Raw genomic sequence first — 21,681 nt, 5'->3', positions numbered from 1 at the left:
AAAGGTTATATTTTATTACGTTAAAATCTCTTGATGCACCACACAGAGACATTCTTTCTCTTTCTCCACAAACCTCTGCCTCAATCAGATGTCCAGTGGTAGCACACCCTCTTGACTATAACGAGTTGTACTCCTAAATTATATACGAGGGGCCTCTTTTGTATATAAAATCATACCTCCTGTGAGATTATTAAACCAAACTCCCCTTTCCCCTTATATTGCTCCATTTTTGCCAGTAGTTGTATGCACTGATGGACTGACACCAGAACCGGTGTAAGGACTGCCACTACCAGCAGTAGAATGGCTACCATCTTTTCCTCTGCAACACTGTACCCAGTATCATCCCCAAGAACTGGAGATGCCTGGATGGGGTCAGTGAGGACTTCTGCAGGTTCAAAAACCACCCGTGTGAAGACAGTATTTGCATCATGGCGGTAATATCCGCTCTCAACAGTTCCTCTGATCTCACCTTTATCAGCAGATCATCCAGGTATGGGATAACATGTACCCCTTGAGAGCTTAGCAAGGACATAATTTCCACCATCACCTTGGTAAAGATGCGCGGAGCCGTGGACAGGCCGAAAGGTAAAGCTTAGAACTGAAAATGCTCATTCCCGATTGCGAACCTGAGGCTATTCCGGACAAGGTATTATAACTTGGGAGTCCATCAGTTTTTACACAGCTTGTCTGAGGATAAGCTGATCCCGTGCCGCAGCGGGGAGCCGGACCGAAAGAATCTGTGCAGCGGCAACCTGTCGAACTCCAACTTGTAGCCGTGCAAAATAAGACCCCTGACCCATGGACTGAGGCAGGAATCCTCCCACACCTGACTGAAAAACGACAGTCCTGCCCCCACCTCGAGTACGTCATGATGAGGGCTTTTGGGGCGCTGCGCCTGAGCTGCGGTCTGAAGGTGCAGAGGACCCAGACTTTCTGAATTTACCACACATGTCTCTGTTAGCGTTTGAGACCCCTCTCGCCTTAGGGAGAAATTTGCTAGTTAGTCTGAAAGGACTGCTGACATATATATATATATATATATATATATATATAGGGTATCCTAGGTGCGGCACTCAGCTGTACATACATCCACTCGGGGAGGCAGTTGTAGACTACAACTGCCTCCCCGAGTGGATGTATGTACAGCTGAGTGCCGCACCTAGGATACCCTATAAAGCAAGCGGACCCTCCGCTTCAGTGAGGGCACCAGCGCCAGCAACACTGCATTTAATTTGGAGTGCCGGACCACACAAAATCTATCTATCTATCTATCTATATATATCTATATCTATCTATCTCTATCTATATCTATATCTATATATCTATACAAGAAAAGATTGCAGACACTCACCGGACTTGCTTGTAGCGTTTTTTTAATAATCACACATCACCTTACGTGCATAACAGTGGGTACAGGTCGACGTTTCGGACCGAAACGTCGACCTGTACCCACTGTTATGCACGTAAGGTGATGTGTGATTATTAAATAAAACGCTACAAGCAAGTCCGGTGAGTGTCTGCAATCTTTTCTTGTATGGATATGGAAGCTCCAAAATGGTGGTGACTTTCTGGCATATGGCACCCCGGCAGTTGAAATTGATTGGAGAGTGCTATCTCTACACATATGGATATATATATATATATATATATATATATATATATATATATATATATATATAATAAAACAATGCACAAACACTCAGTAAGGGCCCCTATACATAGTCTGACTGAGGAGACAAGTTGGACCAGTTTGCCCCTTGAGCTCCCCAGGTGGCTCACTTACAATTTGGCACTTGATGTGCCATTTTTACATGCACTAAATCACATGTAAAAATGCATGTAGCTGGCGGGGTTCCGAGCAGCCAGGGGGAGCATGCAGCTGCATTTTCTGGGCTGCGGAGGGTGAAGCAGTTACTCAATTTGAAAAAATAATTTGAAAAGTCTGAACAGCCATATATTGGCTAAGAGAGTTCTCTCAGCCAATCAGCCACCTCCCATCTTTTCAAATAATTTAGTAAAATTCAGTAGCCGGTTCACACTCTGCTGCTTAGCAAATTCCACTACCAGCTCCCTTCTGCCACTCGGACCCTGCTGCTGCACGTAGGTGTGTGCCAGCGGTGCTTCCCCGACACACCTACTAATCGCATCATGGGTGCTAAAGAGCACCCACGATGTACCGCTGATGGGTATGATCCAACAGATTGATGAAACTGCAGCAGGTTCAATCTGTATGGTCCGACCCAGTGTGCATGGACTGCGCATCGGGTTGGATGGGATGTCAAACAAATCCGATTTGGACCGATTTCACGGCCTGCTCCATTGGGAAAAAAACCCTGCTTGTATTTTCAAACAATTCAAGGTTATGTCATTCGGCTGCTTTGTCTCTTTAACCAAAAGGTATCCTGCATCCAACAGGTGGAGAAGTCTAAAAAAAAATGAGACCAAGTGCTTCATAGTGCGGGTATCAATTGTAAAACTTATGTTGCATACACAAGGATAGGGGAAAGTATTCGGGACAAGCACCAAAGTTGGTGGTCTCTATTGCCGCAGTAACATAGCATTCGTCGCACCTTCACCAATTAAGTATATCTAGTTATTGTTGTTCTGTTATTTTGCTCTATCAGCCTCAACATGCTAAACTTCACTTGCTGTGTTTTGAAAGCATTCACAGCTTTTGCTCAGTTCAGACTGCATCAAGGCATATTAAATAAATATACATATACACACATATATCTGAAGGACAGGTAGACCGCAAAAAGCTCCCAATAATGTGCACGTTTAGTCCTTTTATCAAGTACTGTCTGTTCTTCCCTCATTCTAAACCATTTCCATTTGAAAGCTATAGCCTTGCTTCATGGACTAAGGCTATAATTGCCATTTTGCAGGATGTTTCGCATTCTGGTCTTAATGCTGCAGTATAATGGAAATACATTTATTTTTTCCCCATCAAACTACTAAACTAATGGTCTTGCACTCAAAAACGCTTCTTATTAACTCCTCGTGGTCCCAAAAATCTTTCATAAGACTTCTTTCATTTCTATCTTTATTTATTTTTAAAGTATCTTTTTTTTTATACTTAATGAATAAATCCTCTTTCTCCTTCAGATTCTTATTCCGAGACTTACTTTCCTACACTTTGGGTTCATCTTCATATAGCTTATGGATATGGAAGCCAAATCCCATGAAGTGGAATTTATGAAAAAATACCCCTCCATCTCATCTTTCAGCCAACTCAGATTTACACTGTTTGTTTGTAGTAGTGTGCAAGGAAATCTGCTGCTTTCTCATTTTATCGGAAGATCTGTTAGTTTCCTTATGTAATAGGATATAGATCATATAGCTACCTACTCTGATATGTGTCAGATATAGCCGGCTGCATTCAATATGGCCCATAGTGCCATCAAGAGTACCTCCTGCCAAGAGAGCTTGGCAAGCAGTGCTCATGCCAAAGTTTGTCAAAACATGGAATGGTCACAGTTCTGGAAGGCTCCCAAGTCAAGACAGTATGGAACAAGCTACCCAGACCAATTCTTACATAATGGTAGGATGTGATCAAGATATTCAAAGATTAACCCTTGAGTGCCAGCATCCCTATGAGAGATGCGCAAAATATCCACTAAAAATTCCAGCGTCGCTCACATTTGTTATATAAATTCAAATGAACAATGTTGTGTAAAAAAGATTATATTTCCTATATAAGATAATATTACAGGTCATTATAATGAATAAAAGTGTTTACTTAGCAATTTTCACACCTATTTTGACAATTTGCCTGTTATCTGACTGCCCCTCAATATGCCAGCCCTGATCCCTGCAGGACTTGAATACATTGAGCTGGGACGGAAAAAAATAAGGTATTTTCCATTTTTCTGACCATAGGTACGTTGATAGATCTCTTATGTGTTTAGCTGAATGGTTAGTTTTTATATTATTATATAGATATACAATAATCAGTATGTCCTAATTTGACAGAATATACAGGTGACTGTTCACGAAATCATACAAACATTACCTTCTGTATAATGTAATGCACTAACCTTGGGTGGAGGAGGAGGAGGTAATGAAGGTGGAGGTGGTGGAGGGGGAGGTGGAGGCGGTGGTGGAGGTGGAAAAGTGTACATCCAATCAGATTTCTTCCCCTGTTTCCTCCAATGGCGTGATAGGTCAGGTGAAGAGGTAGAACTCCTCCTTGTGTACAGCCAATCTGTGTCTTCCTCATCCTGCCAATCAAAGCTGTTAAATGTGAAAGCCAGCCTCTGATGTACCATGCTCAGTCTTCCCTTATGCCAATTCTAAAGGTGACAAGCTTAGTCTCCCCCTTGTAACAATCTTAACCCTTTCAGCACCAGAAAGGCCGTTTTCTAGCCGCAGGTGACTGAGCAATTCCAGGTCATACAGCCACAATAAGATACTACCTCACTGGAAATATGTAATTAGGGTTTACATACTTTGATGGCAGGAAAAGAGTTAAAAACTTTTTCCCCAGTCAGAACTAGACCTTATTACTTCCTTCTTTTGTGTCAACCATGGCCATATTATGCCTGAAGTCTTTGTTCGGTCTTTTACTATACTACAACGCTTTGCCTTCAAAGAGATATGTCAGGCCTACCACCCCAACTACTTGCAGAGCAACAAATGCTTTAATGCTTAACCCCTTTGCCAGCCCTAAAGATTCCAGGCACCAACCACATTCAACCCCACACACATCAGACTGTGTACCCCTGAGCTGTCCAGTGCTAGAGGTGCAGGACTCGCCTGCTTCTTGCTGCGAGTGCGTGCGTGGACACTGGATGGAGGCATCAGATCAGCCATGTTCTGCTCCTCCTCATTCTTATATCCCTCATACACCACCACACAGGTGCCCAACACCTCATCCACAGAGCGAATAACGGCCAAGTATAGCTGTCCATCCTCAGACCACTGCACTGAACAACGGTCACCAACTTTCCACTAAATGAGAAAGAAGAATGAGAGATGGTGGACTTGTAGATATTATAATAAAATCTAGACTCAAAGCAAAAAAAGTTAACTCAAATAAGTAACTGATCTGCTAATTTGGAGAAAGGGACCTGGAAGGAAGTAAAGTTGTCACCCACTAGACAATACAGTTTGGCAGCGAAAGCTGCAGTAAAATAAGGTGTCATGAATCAGACACTGGAAGAAAGGGGAAAGAAGAGAGTCTGGCACAGAATTTGGTGTGAAAAAGGGTTCCAGATGACGGCCCCACAGTGGGGATCCAGATTGTCAGTATAACCATGTGCGCTATATAAAGAAAACTTACTTACTATAACAACATCGGAATCCCGACTGTTCAACTACCCGACAGTCGGGATCCCAACTGACAGGGGCTATTCTCCCTCGAGGGGGTTCATAACCCCCATAGAGGGTTTACAGAACCTCTGTCGAGCGCAGCAAGCCAGTGAGCCTGCAAGGGGCTTTTTTTGTGCTCGCCTCCCTGACGGAGTACCTGCGTTCGGGATTCCGATGTCGGTATACTGACCGTCGGAATCCTGACCATCGTCCTCTCATACCACACCCGTGGAAAGGATGGGAGTAGGTAATGATGGAGGTATGGATAGAAGTCTTGGTAGCAGAGATAAGGACAGGAGGATAAAGGGGTGACTGATAAACTAGAAGGTAGGGGAGAGAAGGGCTAAGAGTCACCTATTGGATAGGAGATGTTGGGAAGGCTTTCATGTTATCAATATGGTGGTGGAAATGGATGATACCAAGTAATAGTGTGGAACTAGTAATACATTAGACTGAAGATGTTTAAAGGTCAGACACTTAAAATAGTGAGGATTGAATGGGTTAATCCATGTGAGAGAGGACTGAGAAGGCCACATGTGTACTAGGGGACACATTAGATGACAGATGCTGTCATCAGTGGGAAAGGTTATCAGTAAGCCAGTGCAGAGAAAGATCAAGGATGCCAAACTTACTGGGCAGCCGGTAGGTAGCATAGAGATTACAGCCAATGTTCCCTCTAATTTTACGAAGGCTGTGTGCGGCAAAAGATTTTGGCTCTGCAATTTTGGAAGGAAATTTAAATTTTTGTGCGTCACTTATATATAACTGGAAAATGATGTTCAGCATTTGTGGTAACTTTACTTCAAAATTATATTAAACATTTAAACATTTAGAACACAGCACACAATGTAGTTAATGGGTGAAACACACATTAATTGAGTCCTCAAGTGCAAAAAGGGACCACTGCTGCTTTGTGCGCTCTGTTGTAATGTCTGTGCGCACACTCGTTGGGTTGTGTGCGCGCGCACGTGCGCACAGCTTAGAGGGAACACTGATTACAGCTTAGTAGTGAATGTATATGTAAGGAAGGAACATTAAATGTACTTCATCTCACAACAGGGAGAGACACAAGGGTTCATAAATGAGGCAGTGAAGTAGGTACAATAGAAATGTCAAACGTTAATATATAATTAATTCTGACAATTGGCACTGATGAAACAAAAAGTGTCATTAGTTTGGCTTTAGTGGAAACGTAAGTGCGAGATACAGTAAATGCCGTGTGGTTACAGATAAAATATCAACAGGAATAATTCAGTCACCTTTCCAGCAGGTGGGGTGCTGTCTCCACTGCTCCCCACAGACACAATCTCATCCAGCTGATGCCTCTCAGTATTGCCATAGCCATCATATTGTACCACACAGGTGCCAGTTTCTCTGTCAATGGATTTTACTGTAGCAGGGTAGACACATCCATCTTCTGACCAAACGGCACTACAATGGTCTCCCACTTTCCACTGAGACACAAGAAAAAAACAAGATAGTGAATACGGGTACTTAATGTTATAATAATACATACAAAATATATCTATATACAAAAAAAAAAGTTTTCTGTCAGAAAAACACAATTAAAAAAAAATAAACTTTTAATTAGTGATTAGAAACTTTGTTGTTACAAGCAGGGCACTTATATTAATTTGTCTTACTCACTTTGGAAGCAAGGGAGCGAGTGGTGGGCTGAGCATGATGGGTGAGAGGGGGAGGAGGCTGTGCCTTCTTTTTCTTGCTCCATTTCTCGCCCTCATCCTTTGGGTAGTCCCTATGAATATCTCTCTCCCACTCCGGCTCTCTGGAGGTCTCCCGTTGACAATCTTTCTGGGGATCACCAGATGCACTTGCTCCTTCTGGTCTCCGGTTCTTATCACTGCATCTAAGCATATCCTAAAGAGCAGGGATTAAAGTGGTTAAGGTTTCATGGGATATTTAGCAATTTTTGGTTTTCAATTAATCATCCCAAATTAGTAATAAGATGAGCAAATTATTGGCTTTCGTCTTTCTGTTTTTTTGTTCTAAATAAAGTATAACACTACTGAATGCCTTTCACCACCCAACTAGTCACCAGCATTTATGGTCTGTATGATAAAATTGGGTGTAGTAAAAGATTAATTTCTTTATATGAAAAAGCTAGTTTGTCATGTCCAACTTTATATTGGACGGAATATCCTTGTGTTAGCAATACACCGATGACTAGCAGTAAAGCATCCTATCAAATACCTAGGACAAAATGGCTGTAGTAAATGAAAGCAGTAGTTAAAAGGGGTGCCGCATGACGTCCCAACATTCGGGCTACCAATAGTCAGTATACCGACATCGGAGTCCCAACTGTTTAAATGCCCGACACTCGGGATTCCAACTGAGGGGGGATATTCTTCCTCGTGGGGGTCCATGACTCCTGGAGGGAGAATAGAACCTGTACCAAGCGCAGTGAGCCACCTAGCCCGCAGCATGCAGAGTGCAGAAAGCCTTCTTTGCGATCATCCCCCTGTCGGTATTCTGACTGCCGGGCCGGTATACCACACCCATGAAGAGAAGGAAGTGCACACAAGTCCTTCCACACATTATAATAGGATACACTTTATGAGGTAATTATGCCCCATTTTGAAAATTAGACCAATGACTTATATCCAAATACCTTAAAAGAACCATTATGGTACATCAGAAATGGATATAATAGGCCGATTCTGTGAAAATGCTGTCTTGCTTATTTACAATTTCACTTGACAAAGATCGGCTGGAATTCCAGTTTCCGAAAAGTAGATATCTTTAAAAAAACATTAGTAAAGAATTTATTTAACCACAAAGCAAAACAGTATATATCAACAGTAGGGACTACACTTTAAAATATGAATTCCCAATAAAAATTAAAGGGCAATATAGCTATGTGGTAGATACCTGGAAAGACTGGACAGCCTTTTCATAGGATTTAATAAGAGCGGCATCGTCCCACTCATCAATATCTTCACTCTGCAAGACCCGAGAGAAGATATTTCAAGACACATGCATTTCTCTCCTTCTCCTTATCCATGGTCAGCAGGAAATGTATCTCTTACCTTCTCATAATTCAGTTACCAGTACACCTACATTTCCGTTCACAATCATAAGAACACATGCCTCTCCCATCCATCCTCAGAAGACATACCACTCCACTCAAGCAAGCAAAAAATTTGAACTTTAAACAATGAGGCGCAATGTATACTTATGGAAATTATGAGGTATAGTCCTTTTTTGTAATGAAGTCTCTCTTTAGCACTGTTGGCGTCCAGTCGTGATGATCAATCATGCAAAATAAACAGCAATAATAATAAAAAATATATATATTTTTTATAAGTGTCTTTTCTTTGGGAGGATGTGCTCTTTCTAAATGTAAAGTGAAGGGTTTTAATCAAGCGTACCCAAGGTTTCTTTAACGTGATTATAGGATATTCCGGTCCAGGTTGCAGTCATATCATTCCACGTGAACTCGAAAAAAAGAAAAAACATACAAATCATGGGCAGACTTGTGGTACAGGTCGTGGCGTTAGTGTGTGAGGTGCTGAAAAATTATTTGAAAGAGTAGAGTCACCTTCCACATGTGCTCAAGTATGTGGAGCACATGTCAAAGGTGACACTACTGTGGAACACTTAAGGACAGCACAGGTAAAATAAACCTTTATAGGTTTGAACACTACAAAATCACAGTGGGGGTTATTATAGTTCATTCTTTCTGACAAAATCCTTCTAATGCAGCCCACACACGCATCGATTTAAGAATGCGTTTTGTACTTTTAAAGTACAAAACGCATCGCGCGTACGATTATCGTGTTGTATTAGCGCGGCGTGTGCGACGCGATGCTGTGCTACGCGCGTTCCCGGGGGCCGATTTTAGATGTCCAAAAAAGTATGTGCAGCAGGTACTTTTTAGGACATTATCGCATAGCATCGGGCTCAGCATTATACAGGCATACGAGCCGATGCTATACGATGTTTTTTTTTTTTTTTTTGGAAATAATTACATACAAATTGGTATCAACAACTTTATTGCAGGTTTGAAACATGTGAACTCGAACAAAATAAAGGTCAGAAAAAGCCAGTGACAAAATGTGCTTAAATCGCACAGCATCGCATCGCAGACAGCAAAATAACCATCACATCGGGTCATGCTTAATTCTGGCAGAAAAATTGTAAAGAACCATTGTACAGCCAAAAACGCATAGCACTGAAATCGGTGCGTGTGTGGGCACCATTAGATGGACAAAACCATGTGCACTGCGGGTGGGGCAGATGTAACTCGTGCAGAGAGAATTAGATTTGGGTGGGGTTTTTCTTCAAAGTGAGATCTACATTGCAGTGTAAAATAAAGCAGTCCCTTCACAGTTCCCTGCACAGAAACAAAATAACTCACCCAAATCTAATTCTATCTGCACATGTTACATCTGCCCCCCTGCAGTGCACATGGTTTTGTCCATCTAAGAAGGATTTTGTCAGAAAGAATGAACTAGAATAAACCCCAGTGAGTGGTAGAACGCCGATATTACAAAGATATTTTTATATATGTGTTACATCTGTGTTCTTGGTAAGTGAGGTACACTTTTTAAAATAAATTTTCAGCACCTTGCACACTAATGACACGACCTGTACCACAAGTCTGCACATGATATGTATTTTTTCCTTTTTCCAAGTTCACGTGGAATGATAAGCGCAACGGAATATGCTGCTGTTAATAAATAAATATGACTGCATTCTATAATCTGGACCAGAATATCCTATAATCACATTAAAAAAACCTTTATAAGCTGTGTATCGACTTACACAAACGTGAGTTGGGTACGCTTGATTGAAACACTTCCCCTTACCTTTAAAAAGAGCACATCCCCAAAAGAAAAGACACAAACTTTTTTTTTAATTTTTATTATTGCATGGATGACCACCCTCACCTGAGATTGATCATAAGGACTGGACGCCAACATTGCTAAAGAGAGACGTTGGGTGAGATTTAATAGGATGAGAGATTCAGAAAGTGAGAGATCTGGTAAGAAATCTCCAGATTTTTTTAAAGTGGCAATCATTTATACTGCAAACCCAGTTTTATTTTGAAGTGTAAATGATTGCCGCTTTACCAAATCTCTCACTTTCTGAATCTCTCATCCTATTAATTCTCTCCCATTATTACAACAAAGGTCTATACCTCATCATTTCCATAACTATACATTGCGCCTCATTGTTTAAAGTTCCAATTTTTTGCTTGTTTGTACGGTAGAAAGTGTTGGTGACACTTTGGGAACTATAACATCAGGGCTGCACTGTTCTATACCACTCCACTCAGTCTTAATCCAGTCATAGTGGGGCAGATGTATTAAGCCTGGCAAAGGGATAAACTGGAGATAAAGTGAAAGGAGATAACGCACCAGCCAATCAACTTCCAACTGTCATATTTCAAACACTGCTGATTGGCTGGTGCATTATCTCCTTCCCCTTTATCTCCACTTTATCTCTTTGCCAGGCTTAATACATCTGCCCCAATGGCACCTACATCTCCCTTCCATACTCACTCCATTCCTTCTTAAATCACAGCCATTGGAACACCTACCTCTCTATTACTTTTCAATTTAGTTATCAAGATATTTACCTCTCCCATGATCCTACTTCACAGTCATTAAAACACCTACCTTAACTCCTTCCTAATTCATAGCCCTCGGGGCCCTCACCTCTACCCTCCATAAATCCAGCATACAGCTCTATAGTGAAACATTAACCGTAGAATGAGCCATACTGAAGTGCTCAATATTAATGTGGCACTGTAATTAGATACCATATTTCCAACAGGTAAATTTGAAAATTTACTTTACTCTTCTGGGAGTGCCCATGTACACAACAAGTGCTATTATTGTGAAGCAGTAGGCCACACATACTCACAGAACAGCATCGCCAAGTGTTGAAGTGTGTAAAAAATGGTCTGTCCTTGTTTACAGCATTTGCAACGAGTTCTAAAATGTCTTTAAAATCTACATCTGCATTAGAACTGGATGGTGCTAAACATGCCGCCATTGTACTCTGGGATAAAAAATGATGCTTCACTATCTGGCAGGCGAATATGACTGGCTGATGCTAGGAGAATGCCTCCTGTATTAATGCATACTGCCAACAGTAAAGTTTAGTGGATGTGTAATAATGGACTGGACTCTTTAGTTCCGGTTAAGGGTAACTGAATGCTGCCACATAAAATGACACTGTAGAGAAGGAATCCTTTCAACTTAGACAAGGGGTAGCCAACTCCTGTCCTCGAGAACTACCAACAGGTCACATTTTCCATACCACCTAACGGGAGCGCGCACCTCAAAGCACACATTGGACAGCCCGCATCGCAGCGTGTATGGGCTGCCTTAGACTGTAGACATAAAGGGCGGGATTTACAGGCCGAAAATGTGGTCAACACACGTTTTACCGCATTTTCAAATTTACCAAAAAACGGCCGCACCGTCTTCAGCGGGCAGGGTATCGCCACCTTGGGGCTTCTATCGCTGCCCACCCGCACCCCCTCCTCCTCCCCCAGCAGCATGTCACAGCTGGGGATGTCCTTATGGCTGCAGGGGGGAGGAAGAGACCCCAGGGACTGCCGCAGAGCCCAGTAGGTGACAAAGACCCCTGCAAACCACATTACAGGTATCACGGGGGCCCCCGTCACTGCACCGCGATGCCAGCTGCATGTTAGTACATATGCGCTGGCATAGCGGCGGGGTTGTGGCAAGGGGGCGGCGATGTAGGTTTCATGCAAAGCTAAAAAAGACTTAGCTTTGCATGAAACACAGAGAGCATTGAGATACTACAAAGTATGTAGCGGAACATTTTGGGTCAGCATTTTAAAAAATGATGGATTCGATCCACAGTGAATCCAGGTGAGGCAGTCATTATAGGAACACTACATAGGATTACACTGGGCTAAATCGGCAATGCCTGAAATTGAGGACACATAATGAAGGCGGAAAAATACTTGGCAAGATCCTTGTTAGCATATCAGAACCATGCACTTTTTACTCTAAACCAGTGGATGATACTCGGCCCACACAGTTCACTTTTTACTGACTGACACAATTTAAAAGAACCACAGGTGGAGCTATTTATTTCACTTGTGATTCTGTGAGGAGAGCTGCAAAACATGCACCATGTGGGGTCCTGAGGATCGAGTTTGAGAACCTATGCTCTAAACATAGTGTTCATTCTAGCCCCTGCCATATTTTAAAACCCATGCAGTTCCTCTTCCCTACCTGGGATTTTGCTGTCTGCTGTGGTGTTTCTAGCACAGGTCTGGTTTGCATATCAGTGCTGAGATACAGAAAAAAAAAAAAACCAGGCAGGGAAGAGGAACTGCATGGGTTTTCAAATATGGCAGGGGCTAGATTGAACACTAAAACAGAATACCAAGCAACACAGCTATGTTGGGTGCACCACACACACGTTACAATGTGCGATTAAGCAATACATGGAAATATGACACATAAGAATAAAATGAACAGAGGGATAACAGGATACCCATTGAATAAACAGGTCCGTGGGTTTGTCATGCCACCCTTGAAAGTACCAGGTGAGGCAGTTTTGTGAAGGCACTTTACTCTTTTATCATGACAATGCACAATTGCAAAAAATATGTACCCATTAAATACCATTCAGTGTATAAGATTTGTTTGAATGCTGTTTTTTATAAACATTATGCTTATAAATAGAATCACCTTGTACAATAATTTGATACATTTATTATACCATTTATTTTGTGATATACTTTGTAAAATTATATCCGTCTAAGAAATCAAGAAAATATATATTCCCAACTAAAAAATGGCCCTTATTTACTGTAGGTTGGATCATATATATGGAAAGCTGCTCACACTCATTCTACACACATATGTAGGGTGTTGGGATCATATGGTCGACCATAAGATGGTCAACACCGTTGGGTCGACACAGGAAGGTTGACAGGGGACAAGGTCGACACATGCGTTAGGTCGACAGTCAAAAGGTCAACATGGGGGTTTTCACAGTTTTTTTACTAGAATGTCAACACAGTTGATATGGAGATTTAAGTGCACCGTGTCCCCTGCGCTCGCCATGCTTCAGACACACTATTTTATTGTCCCACTACGCCCTAGTGCAGTGGTAGCCAACTACGGTCCTCGAGAGCTACCAACAGTTCACATTTTCCAGACAACTTAGCTGCTGCACAGGTGCACTCATTACTAGCTGACACATTTTCAAAGATCCACAGGTGGAGCTAATTACTTCACTTGTGATTCTGTGAGGAGATCTGGAAAACATTAAAGCCCCGTATACACGGGGAAGATATATTGCTCAGCAATATATTGCTAGCAATATATTACTGAGCAATATATTGCTCAGTGCCCCCTTTTCATCAGCGACCAGAGATGGTCGCTGATGAAAAGGAACCTCAGCCGGCGGTGCCGCAGAGGTAATCAGCTGGTCGCAGGAGCTTAGCTTAGAATGGGGCAGAAAACGGGAGCGCGCACCCGGCGATTTATCGCCGGGGCACACTCCCATCACTGGCAATATGGTCGCCAGCGACCATATTCCCAGCGATTTCAGCCCCTATCGCCCCCATGTGTACACAGCATAACTGTTGGTAGCTCTCGAGGACTGGAGTTGGCTACCCCAGCCCTAGTGGATGATAGGGCATGAAATACCACCTGTCGGCACAAAAAAAATGTTGACCTTTTGACTGTCAACCTAACCTATGTCGACCTAGCGCATGTGTTGACTTATACCCCTGTTGACCTTGTCTCATGTTGATCTAGACTCATGTCAACCTTCATTTGTGTCGACCTAATGACTGTCAGCCATCTTATGGTCGACCAACCAACCATATTCCTATGTAGGACGGGTCCTGCAATCGCATCACTGTGTTCCAAACACCTCTGCCTGTCGTTTGGTAAAATGCAACTGCGGCTTCAGAAACACCACCCGTTTTCCAGAATGCCTCTGCCTGTCAATTCCCATTACAGTGATGTAAACGCAGGACCCAACATGCACATACAAAAGAATGGGTCTCATTTGCAGTATCATGAATGATGGCCTACAGTATATCCACTCATTCACACTATAATCGCAGAAATCACTGTAATGGGGAATTAAAAATGAATACATTTAAATACTATTTGCAATTTGTAACATTCACAATTAAATTGTGCATAGGTTCTCAAGTGCAACTATATAAACTCAGCCACAATAAAAATGATTTCATCGTCATTCAGATGAAATGCAATATTTTAGAACAAGACTGCTCATATTGAATTTATTGTAACTTAAAACTAAACCCTATTCACTGCATTGTATATTGCTGTTTTCCTTGTTACATTGGGTTTAGTTGGGCATTCTTTCCATCCTTTATAAAATGAGTTTGTGGCCAATATATTAGTTTACTCTTAATCTCCTCCATGTTGTTGCTAGGCAGATAAAATAGGTTTCCTTTATTCCAGAACACAAGCCAGTTTCTACTATATGTTTATATGGAATAGACAGTAAGAAAACAGCATACATAGTAGGTATTCGTGTAATGCGAGCGCAAAGTATTGTAAATGATCTATTTTGCAACATTTATATGGAATATATTGCATGATGTGTCCATCAACATGTACCACGTCCCACACTCATACAGACGTGCCCATTTTTTTTTACTGAATCGTCTGCCTTTGCGTCAACTGGTGTGCGTACATTTAAATGCCTAGTACTACATGCATAATACACATACAGAGCTCAGACAATCAAGCCTAGAGAGATGTCTGAGTAATAGGCACACGTAATTTTACTTGCGCATACTGTACATACACATCCTTTTAACACACATAACATGTACACTTCACTATTTGTCACCTGGGAGCTGTCCTTGTGATACACTATCTCCCTGTCACACGTTGCCATCCTCCGGTCAGTGCATTAAACCCATCCCAGCCACCGGCACCCCATTATTTCGCTGCAGCAGCCACAGCTCCGCACGCAAGGCGCTCTGGGAAACGTTGTTCTGCTTCCATTAGCTTCTAGAGCACTGCAGCATCGAGAAACATCATCTCCCATAACGCACCGCACTAGAGATGTACCCAGCCAGACAAAAGGACGCATGAGTTGTCAGACACCGCAGCGCCACCTGCTGCTACAGAAGAGACTCTGCACCAGTCTGGTCTGATACTACAGTTATGTGACAGGTGTATGAGCAGGTGTATGTTTTTATTTGTACATAACGTCACATATACATCATTATAAAAATGAAAAATTTATTTTGGAATGTTTAATTATTCTTTATACAACAGGTAGTTCCTATTTTTTCATATCTAGCTATTAGACTTCATGAGCAAATTGGGAATTGACATTAGAGGGCCTTGTGGTCCGCAAAGAAGTTATATTCTAGTTACTGTTACAATGGTGTAACTAGAAATTTTGTACCCCCTGCCAAAAAAGTTTCTGGTGCCCCACCTCATACCTTATTTATTATTTAACCTACATGTTCATTGCCAGGGGTTACATCAGTCATGTCCAAGCTATGGGCCTCCAGCTGTTGTGAAGCTTCAAGTCCCATCATGCCTTGCCATAGTTTTGCTATTACGGAATGCTAAAACTATGGCAAGGCATGCTGGGATATGTAGTTTCACCACAGCTGGAGGGCCACAGTTTGGACATGCCTGAGTTACATGCTCGTCGCCAGGGGTTACATGCTCTTTGCCAAAGTGTTACCTGCTTGTTGCCAGGTTATTAGATGCTCATTGCCAGGGGTTTCATGCTCTGTGCCAGGGGGTTACATGCTCATTGTCAGGGGGTTACATGTTGCCTGCGCTCCTGGACTTATGGGTAGCACTGTACATGCTTCTCTCCCCTGAAAGACACTAGATGTCTGTTTTAGCAGAATCTATGCGGACATCCAGACCGCATGAAATCTGCAGAGACCCTGCGCCCCCACCCACCTCCAGCTTCCCCCAAGTCACCACTTTGGGTACTTGTGTATTATCTGGGCGCCCGATTTTTTCATCAGGTCGACCAAATCGCACATGCGATGCGATCGACGTGATCAACGCGATTTTGCCATAGAAATCAATGTTAAATGGTTCCAAATGGTACCTGACACCCGATTTCACATTAGGGGCAATGTTAAATGGGTACTTGTGTATTATCACGGTGCCCACGATTTCCATCGCAGGGCATTGTACGATGAAAAATTGCGTGATGCGACGTCATTTCACCCGATTTCTAATTGTACAGGCACCCAGATGCCTTATTACTAGAGACCGGATTATATGCATTTGCATATTTGCATATGCATTTGCATATATGCCCGATTTTATGCAGAAATTGCATATCCTGAACTAAATGCCCTGATGGTGCATATATTTAAGCGTTCAGCATGACTGCCTGATTTTTTTTTCCTTTCTATGAGGAAACGCGGCTGACATCGGGGGAATGGATTGAGCCGTCTGCGCGGCGGGGGGGGGGGGGGGGATGTGGGTGGAAGAGCTGATACGCCGCAGTGTGTACTGTAGGCTCTTCCAGCTACATCCCACACCCGCCGCGCTGACAGGCTGCCCGCTGCGCTGATAGGCTCCCCACCTCTGCTGACACGCGGGGAATCACTGCGCGCCACACGGGTGCTGGAGGCTTTTGGACACTGACGGTGAGTGTAACTTACAGCAGTAAGTTTGTGCTGGGGCATTCTGTGCGTTTTTGCTGGGGGCATTCTGTGCGTTTTTGCTGGGGGCATTCTGTGCGTTTTTGCTGGGGGCATTCTGTGCGTTTTTGCTGGGGGCATTCTGTGCACTTCTGCTGGGGGCATTCTGTGCACTTCTATTATACTGCTGGGGGCATTATGTGTGTTTCTGCTGGGGGCATTATGTGTGGTATACTGCTGGGGGCATTATGTGTGTTATACTGCTGGGGGCATTATCTGTGTTTCTGCTGGGGGCATTGGGGCAGATGTATTAAGCCTTAACAGGAGATAAATGCAAGGGTGATAAGGAGAGATAAACGTCCAGCCAATCACCTGCCAACTGCCATGTTACAGGCTGTGTTTGAAAAAAGTCAGTAAGGAGCTGATTGGCTGGACGTTTATCTCTCCTTATCACACTTGAATTTATCTCTTGTTAAGGCTTAATACATCTGCCCCATTATGTGTGTTATACTGCTGGGGGCATTATCTGTGTTCCTGCTGGGGGCATTATGGGCATTATTCTGATCGGAGCGGCCAAACGTGCGTACGTTCGCCATTACCGCACGCTAGCCGTACGCGGCCGTTAGGGTTAAGTCCACCCACAAATCAGCCGCTTACGTACGGCCAGAAATACCGTAGAAGGGGAGTGCCGTACAAATGAGCGTACGGCAACGTACGCGGACGGGCCAGCCCTTGCACTCCGACAACAGGCGTACAACTGAGCGTACGGCGCCGTCTACGGCCGTCTTTCCTCCGTCTCCCCACCGCCTTCTTGCGGAGATCTGAGCGTACGCCAGTTTGCACGGACGGGTCCCTATTGTTTTCAATGGAAAACTCAGCTTATGTCACCGCTCGTGAGAGTGAGCGTACGTCCGTGCACGCTGGCATACCCTTCACATATATGGACCTGCAAATCTTGCCTCTCAACTACTAATCTGACAATTGATTAATTAATCTATTTGTTATTCACTTATTGTTTTCTATTAACTCAATTGTCTACCTTAATAAAGACCTAATAAAACTACATTTTAACCCACATTACATGTATATTTGTTATGTTCTAATGTGGCATTTTAATCACTATCTATGTGTCCCCATATTGCTGTTACTTTTAAATCAAGTTATGTTGGTGTTTCTGTATATGTACTAAATTATGTACGTAATTACTTTGTCCAAAATGTGTAACATGTATACCTACCCTGATGTTATGTGTGATGTTTTAATCGAACAACATTAAACATTCATGCATTTTCACTATGTGTTATTTTACTCAAAAACACACACATTCACACATCAATCATTACCCCTCACCTCAAATTACAAGTATAACTTACAGTACACATCTGTATGTACCTACCCTTACACGCCCTCTAACATATTTATTATTAAAAACACAGGCAATTTCGAACTGTAATCAAACTTTTATTGGATACAAAAATAAAAAGGGGGGGGGGGATAAATAAAAAATTAAAGGCGGGCCTCCAGAAGCCCAAAAAGTAGCTGCAGGTACACCAGGGTGAGCATTATTTCCCGCATTATTGCGGCCACCTCCTCCTGCTGCTGTTCAGTGTCTGTAATGAAGGGATAAAACAAAAAATTAATATACACAAATGTTTGTTGTATTTGTACATAATAAAAAGTTCAGAGTTATGTGTGAAGGCCACATACATTTAGAAACTACATTGAAGATGGGTCTGCTGTAAACACAGTACTAAAAAAAAATATGTTAACCCACACATACTGTACATAGTAAATAACATTAATTCAATTACTCCTTCATCAATGAATGTATGCTGTATCCCAATTGGTACTTTGGTTTTGGGGGACTCTCCTCTAACCTCACAATTAGCCTGTGCTATTTAAGGGTTATGACATTGTTGTGGCTTAAGCACTCCTTACTATTTTAAATTTAGGACATTGCTGTACAAATTATAGGCCTACAGCTATGTTTGTAAAGCATGCATCCGCATGGCCTCACACACTATTACCAAAACAATCTCTACATTTAAGTTGCACCAGTGGCAGATTAAGCCTTTGGGGGGCCCGGGGTACTTTAGAGCGGGGGGCCCCCTTGCACTTGTCATTACTGGCCGCACACTGCATGGGCGAATATTATACTGTCAAAACATAGCGTAAAGGCAGAATAAACTTGGTCAATGGTTACCTGCAGGGGATATATATATATATATATATATATATATATATATATATATATATATATATATATAGACAGGGGGTTGGCGGCACTCGGAATAATAATAGACCCCATATATATATATATATATATATATATATATATATATATATACACACACCACATGAAAAGCCTGTGTTTGTCCCTCTGCCCCTTACTCTGGAGGAGACCTCACAGTCCTAGTGCTGCCTCTGATTAAAAACCCTCCTATGACTAAGCTGCTGCTGCTGTTCTCCATGGACCTGAGAAGCATGTAATGAGCTCCACCAATCAGAGCTCAGCACAAACTTCTCAGCCTCTGTCCTCTGGTGCAAAGTGTCATGGGACTTAGTCAACTCCCAGAAATGCACTGCACACTTGTGCAATCAGTGTGCCTTGGCTCCCGATGCTCAGCACCATAAATCATTGTCACATTGGCAGATAGGTCAAGCTGCAGCACTACCCCACCCATGCACAAAACATTTAGCTAAAAAAAAAAAAACATAACTTAAACATGTTATTTGTAAAAAATACATGACAACCACAGGGGGCCCCTAGCTAGAGGGGGACCCAGGGGCACTGACCCCTTGCGCCTCCATTATAATCCGGCCCTGTGTTGCACATCATGCTGGGAACTGGAGTTACCCAACACCTGGAGCCACATAACTACCACACCACTAATGTCGGATATCTCATTGGATGTACTGTTATGTCAATTATTCAAGGGGTGAGGCATGGCCACACTCAAAAAAACCACCAAGGGGAGCCTTGTTCCTGGAGAAGGACAGGACACACCTCATGGTCGGCCTGCAGTGATATGTTGCAACTAATGTTGATGTTGGATACACATATGTGGTTGTTGTGATTGTTTATGTGTAGAAATGTGTAGGTCAACATTAGACACATTATTTACTTACGGCTACTTGAGCCATCCTGGTTGCCGTTGGTTGGCTGTGCAGTGGTTGTGGGGGTCAGGAGCAAGGTGGATGGTCCTGTAGTTTGGCCCGAGGTAGTGGGTGTGAGTGGGGAGTGGAGAGGTTTGGGGGTGGGTGGTGGAGAGGTATAGGGGGGTTGGAAATGGGGTGGGGAGGGGGTGGGGGTTGTGGAGGGGGTGGGGGTTGTGGAGGGGGAAGGGGATGGGGAAATTGTGTGGGTCCAAACTGCACCCTGGGTCTCCTCTTCTTCTTCCTCCTCCTCTTCTTCCTCCTCCTCTTCTTCCTCCTCCTCCTCCTCTTCCTCCTTCTCCTCTTCCTCCTCCTCCTCTTCCTCCTCCTCCTCTTCCTCTTCTCCCTTCTCCTCTTCCTCCTCCTCCTCGGCTGCCTGGTCCCGGGCTGCCTGCTCCCGGGCTGCCTGCTCCCGGGCTTCAATGCGTGCCCTTGCCCGTGCTGAAATGTTCATGTTGATGGCATAGAAATCGAAGATTGGGTTTCATAAAAAAGGGGGAAAGAAAAATTCACATTAGTCATGCTCATAACCTTCAAAATTATCATTGCTGTGAAATTTCAGACATTTATCATGCAAACTATTTGATATCCTACACCCAAAAACTGATCAACTACTTAAACCCCCCCCTATACACCCCCTATACACCCATATACCCCCCATATACACCCATATACACCCATATACACCCATATACCCCCCATATACACCCATATACACCCATATACACCCATATACCCCCATATACCCCCCATATACACCCATATACACCCATATACACCCATATACACCCATATACCACCCATATACCACCCATATACACCCATATACACCCATATACCCCCCATATACACCCATATACACCCATATACACCCATATACACCCATATACACCCATATACCCCCCATATACACCCCCATACTCAGGAACATATTTATAAAAAGTACACAAAACATTGCTAAAAAACGCTGACATACTAGTAATCAAAACTTACATCGGGCAATATGGCGGCGAAGGCTGCTGAGTAAAACCGGCTGCCGCCGGCGCAGGTCTGACCAGCGCCGCTCAACCTGCCCCAGGCTTCTGCGGACGCCGGTCGTAGAGAAGATGAGGCGGCGGGCAGCATTATACGCCCGCCGCTTGTCGGCATTACTGACATAAGGGCCCCTGGGCCCCAGGTGACGGTCCATCACTTCCACCAGGGCCAAAAGCTCTGACGTGGAAAAGGGCCTAGCTCTTGGACAAGTCATATTGGCAATGGCGCAGTTATTAATTGCAGGTACATATATCACTTTTGGTGCTTGCTGATTGGTCGAAAAAATTGTTTGTTTGGTATTAACTTTATTAATCCCTCTTACATTAACAAACTGGATGCGAATAGAAACTTACGCGGACCGTTCCGATATACACACACCACAACCAACAGCATGCATTCAATGAACAGAGAAGTACTGTATTGACAGTGTGCGGAAAATAATACACGCAACCCTCTACTTATAACTACGCTGCTTAAAGGGGGCACGATACACCGATATGCATGGAGAGGAGTACTGTATATACAGTAGGCGGAAAATAATACACGCA

At 43.1% G+C, this 21,681-nt stretch overlaps 1 protein-coding gene across 6 annotated transcripts in view; it reads right to left on the bottom strand.

Moving 5' to 3' along the window:
• LOC146073938 (survival motor neuron protein 1-like) overlaps positions 1–15,363 on the bottom strand; it is a 45,334-nt gene extending 29,971 nt beyond the window's left edge. The window contains exons 1-7 of one of the 6 annotated variants that reach the window (XM_083181544.1): positions 15,163–15,363; positions 8,200–8,271; positions 6,958–7,188; positions 6,570–6,764; positions 5,943–6,026; positions 4,720–4,950; positions 4,038–4,220 (exon numbers count right to left, since the gene is read on the bottom strand). In XM_083181544.1, the coding sequence (XP_083037670.1) occupies positions 4,038–4,220; positions 4,720–4,950; positions 5,943–6,026; positions 6,570–6,764; positions 6,958–7,188; positions 8,200–8,271; positions 15,163–15,210 (1,044 nt within the window). In that variant the 5' untranslated portion in view covers positions 15,211–15,363. Of the gene's footprint in view, positions 1–4,037; positions 4,221–4,719; positions 4,951–5,942; positions 6,027–6,569; positions 6,765–6,957; positions 7,189–7,939; positions 8,084–8,199; positions 8,272–15,162 lie in introns of those variants that run through there. The other 5 variants (XM_083181550.1, XM_083181567.1, XM_083181560.1 and 2 more) reach the window with 5 other exon arrangements.
• Positions 15,364–21,681: the final 6,318 nt, after the last annotated feature.

This window comes from Crinia signifera, chromosome 1, assembly GCF_055691185.1.
Source record: "Crinia signifera chromosome 1, ASM5569118v1, whole genome shotgun sequence".
NCBI classification, from domain to species: Eukaryota; Metazoa; Chordata; class Amphibia; order Anura; family Myobatrachidae; genus Crinia; species Crinia signifera.
The sequence above is the reverse complement of the archived record's forward strand: the minus strand, read 5'-3'. Positions and strand labels throughout refer to the sequence as shown.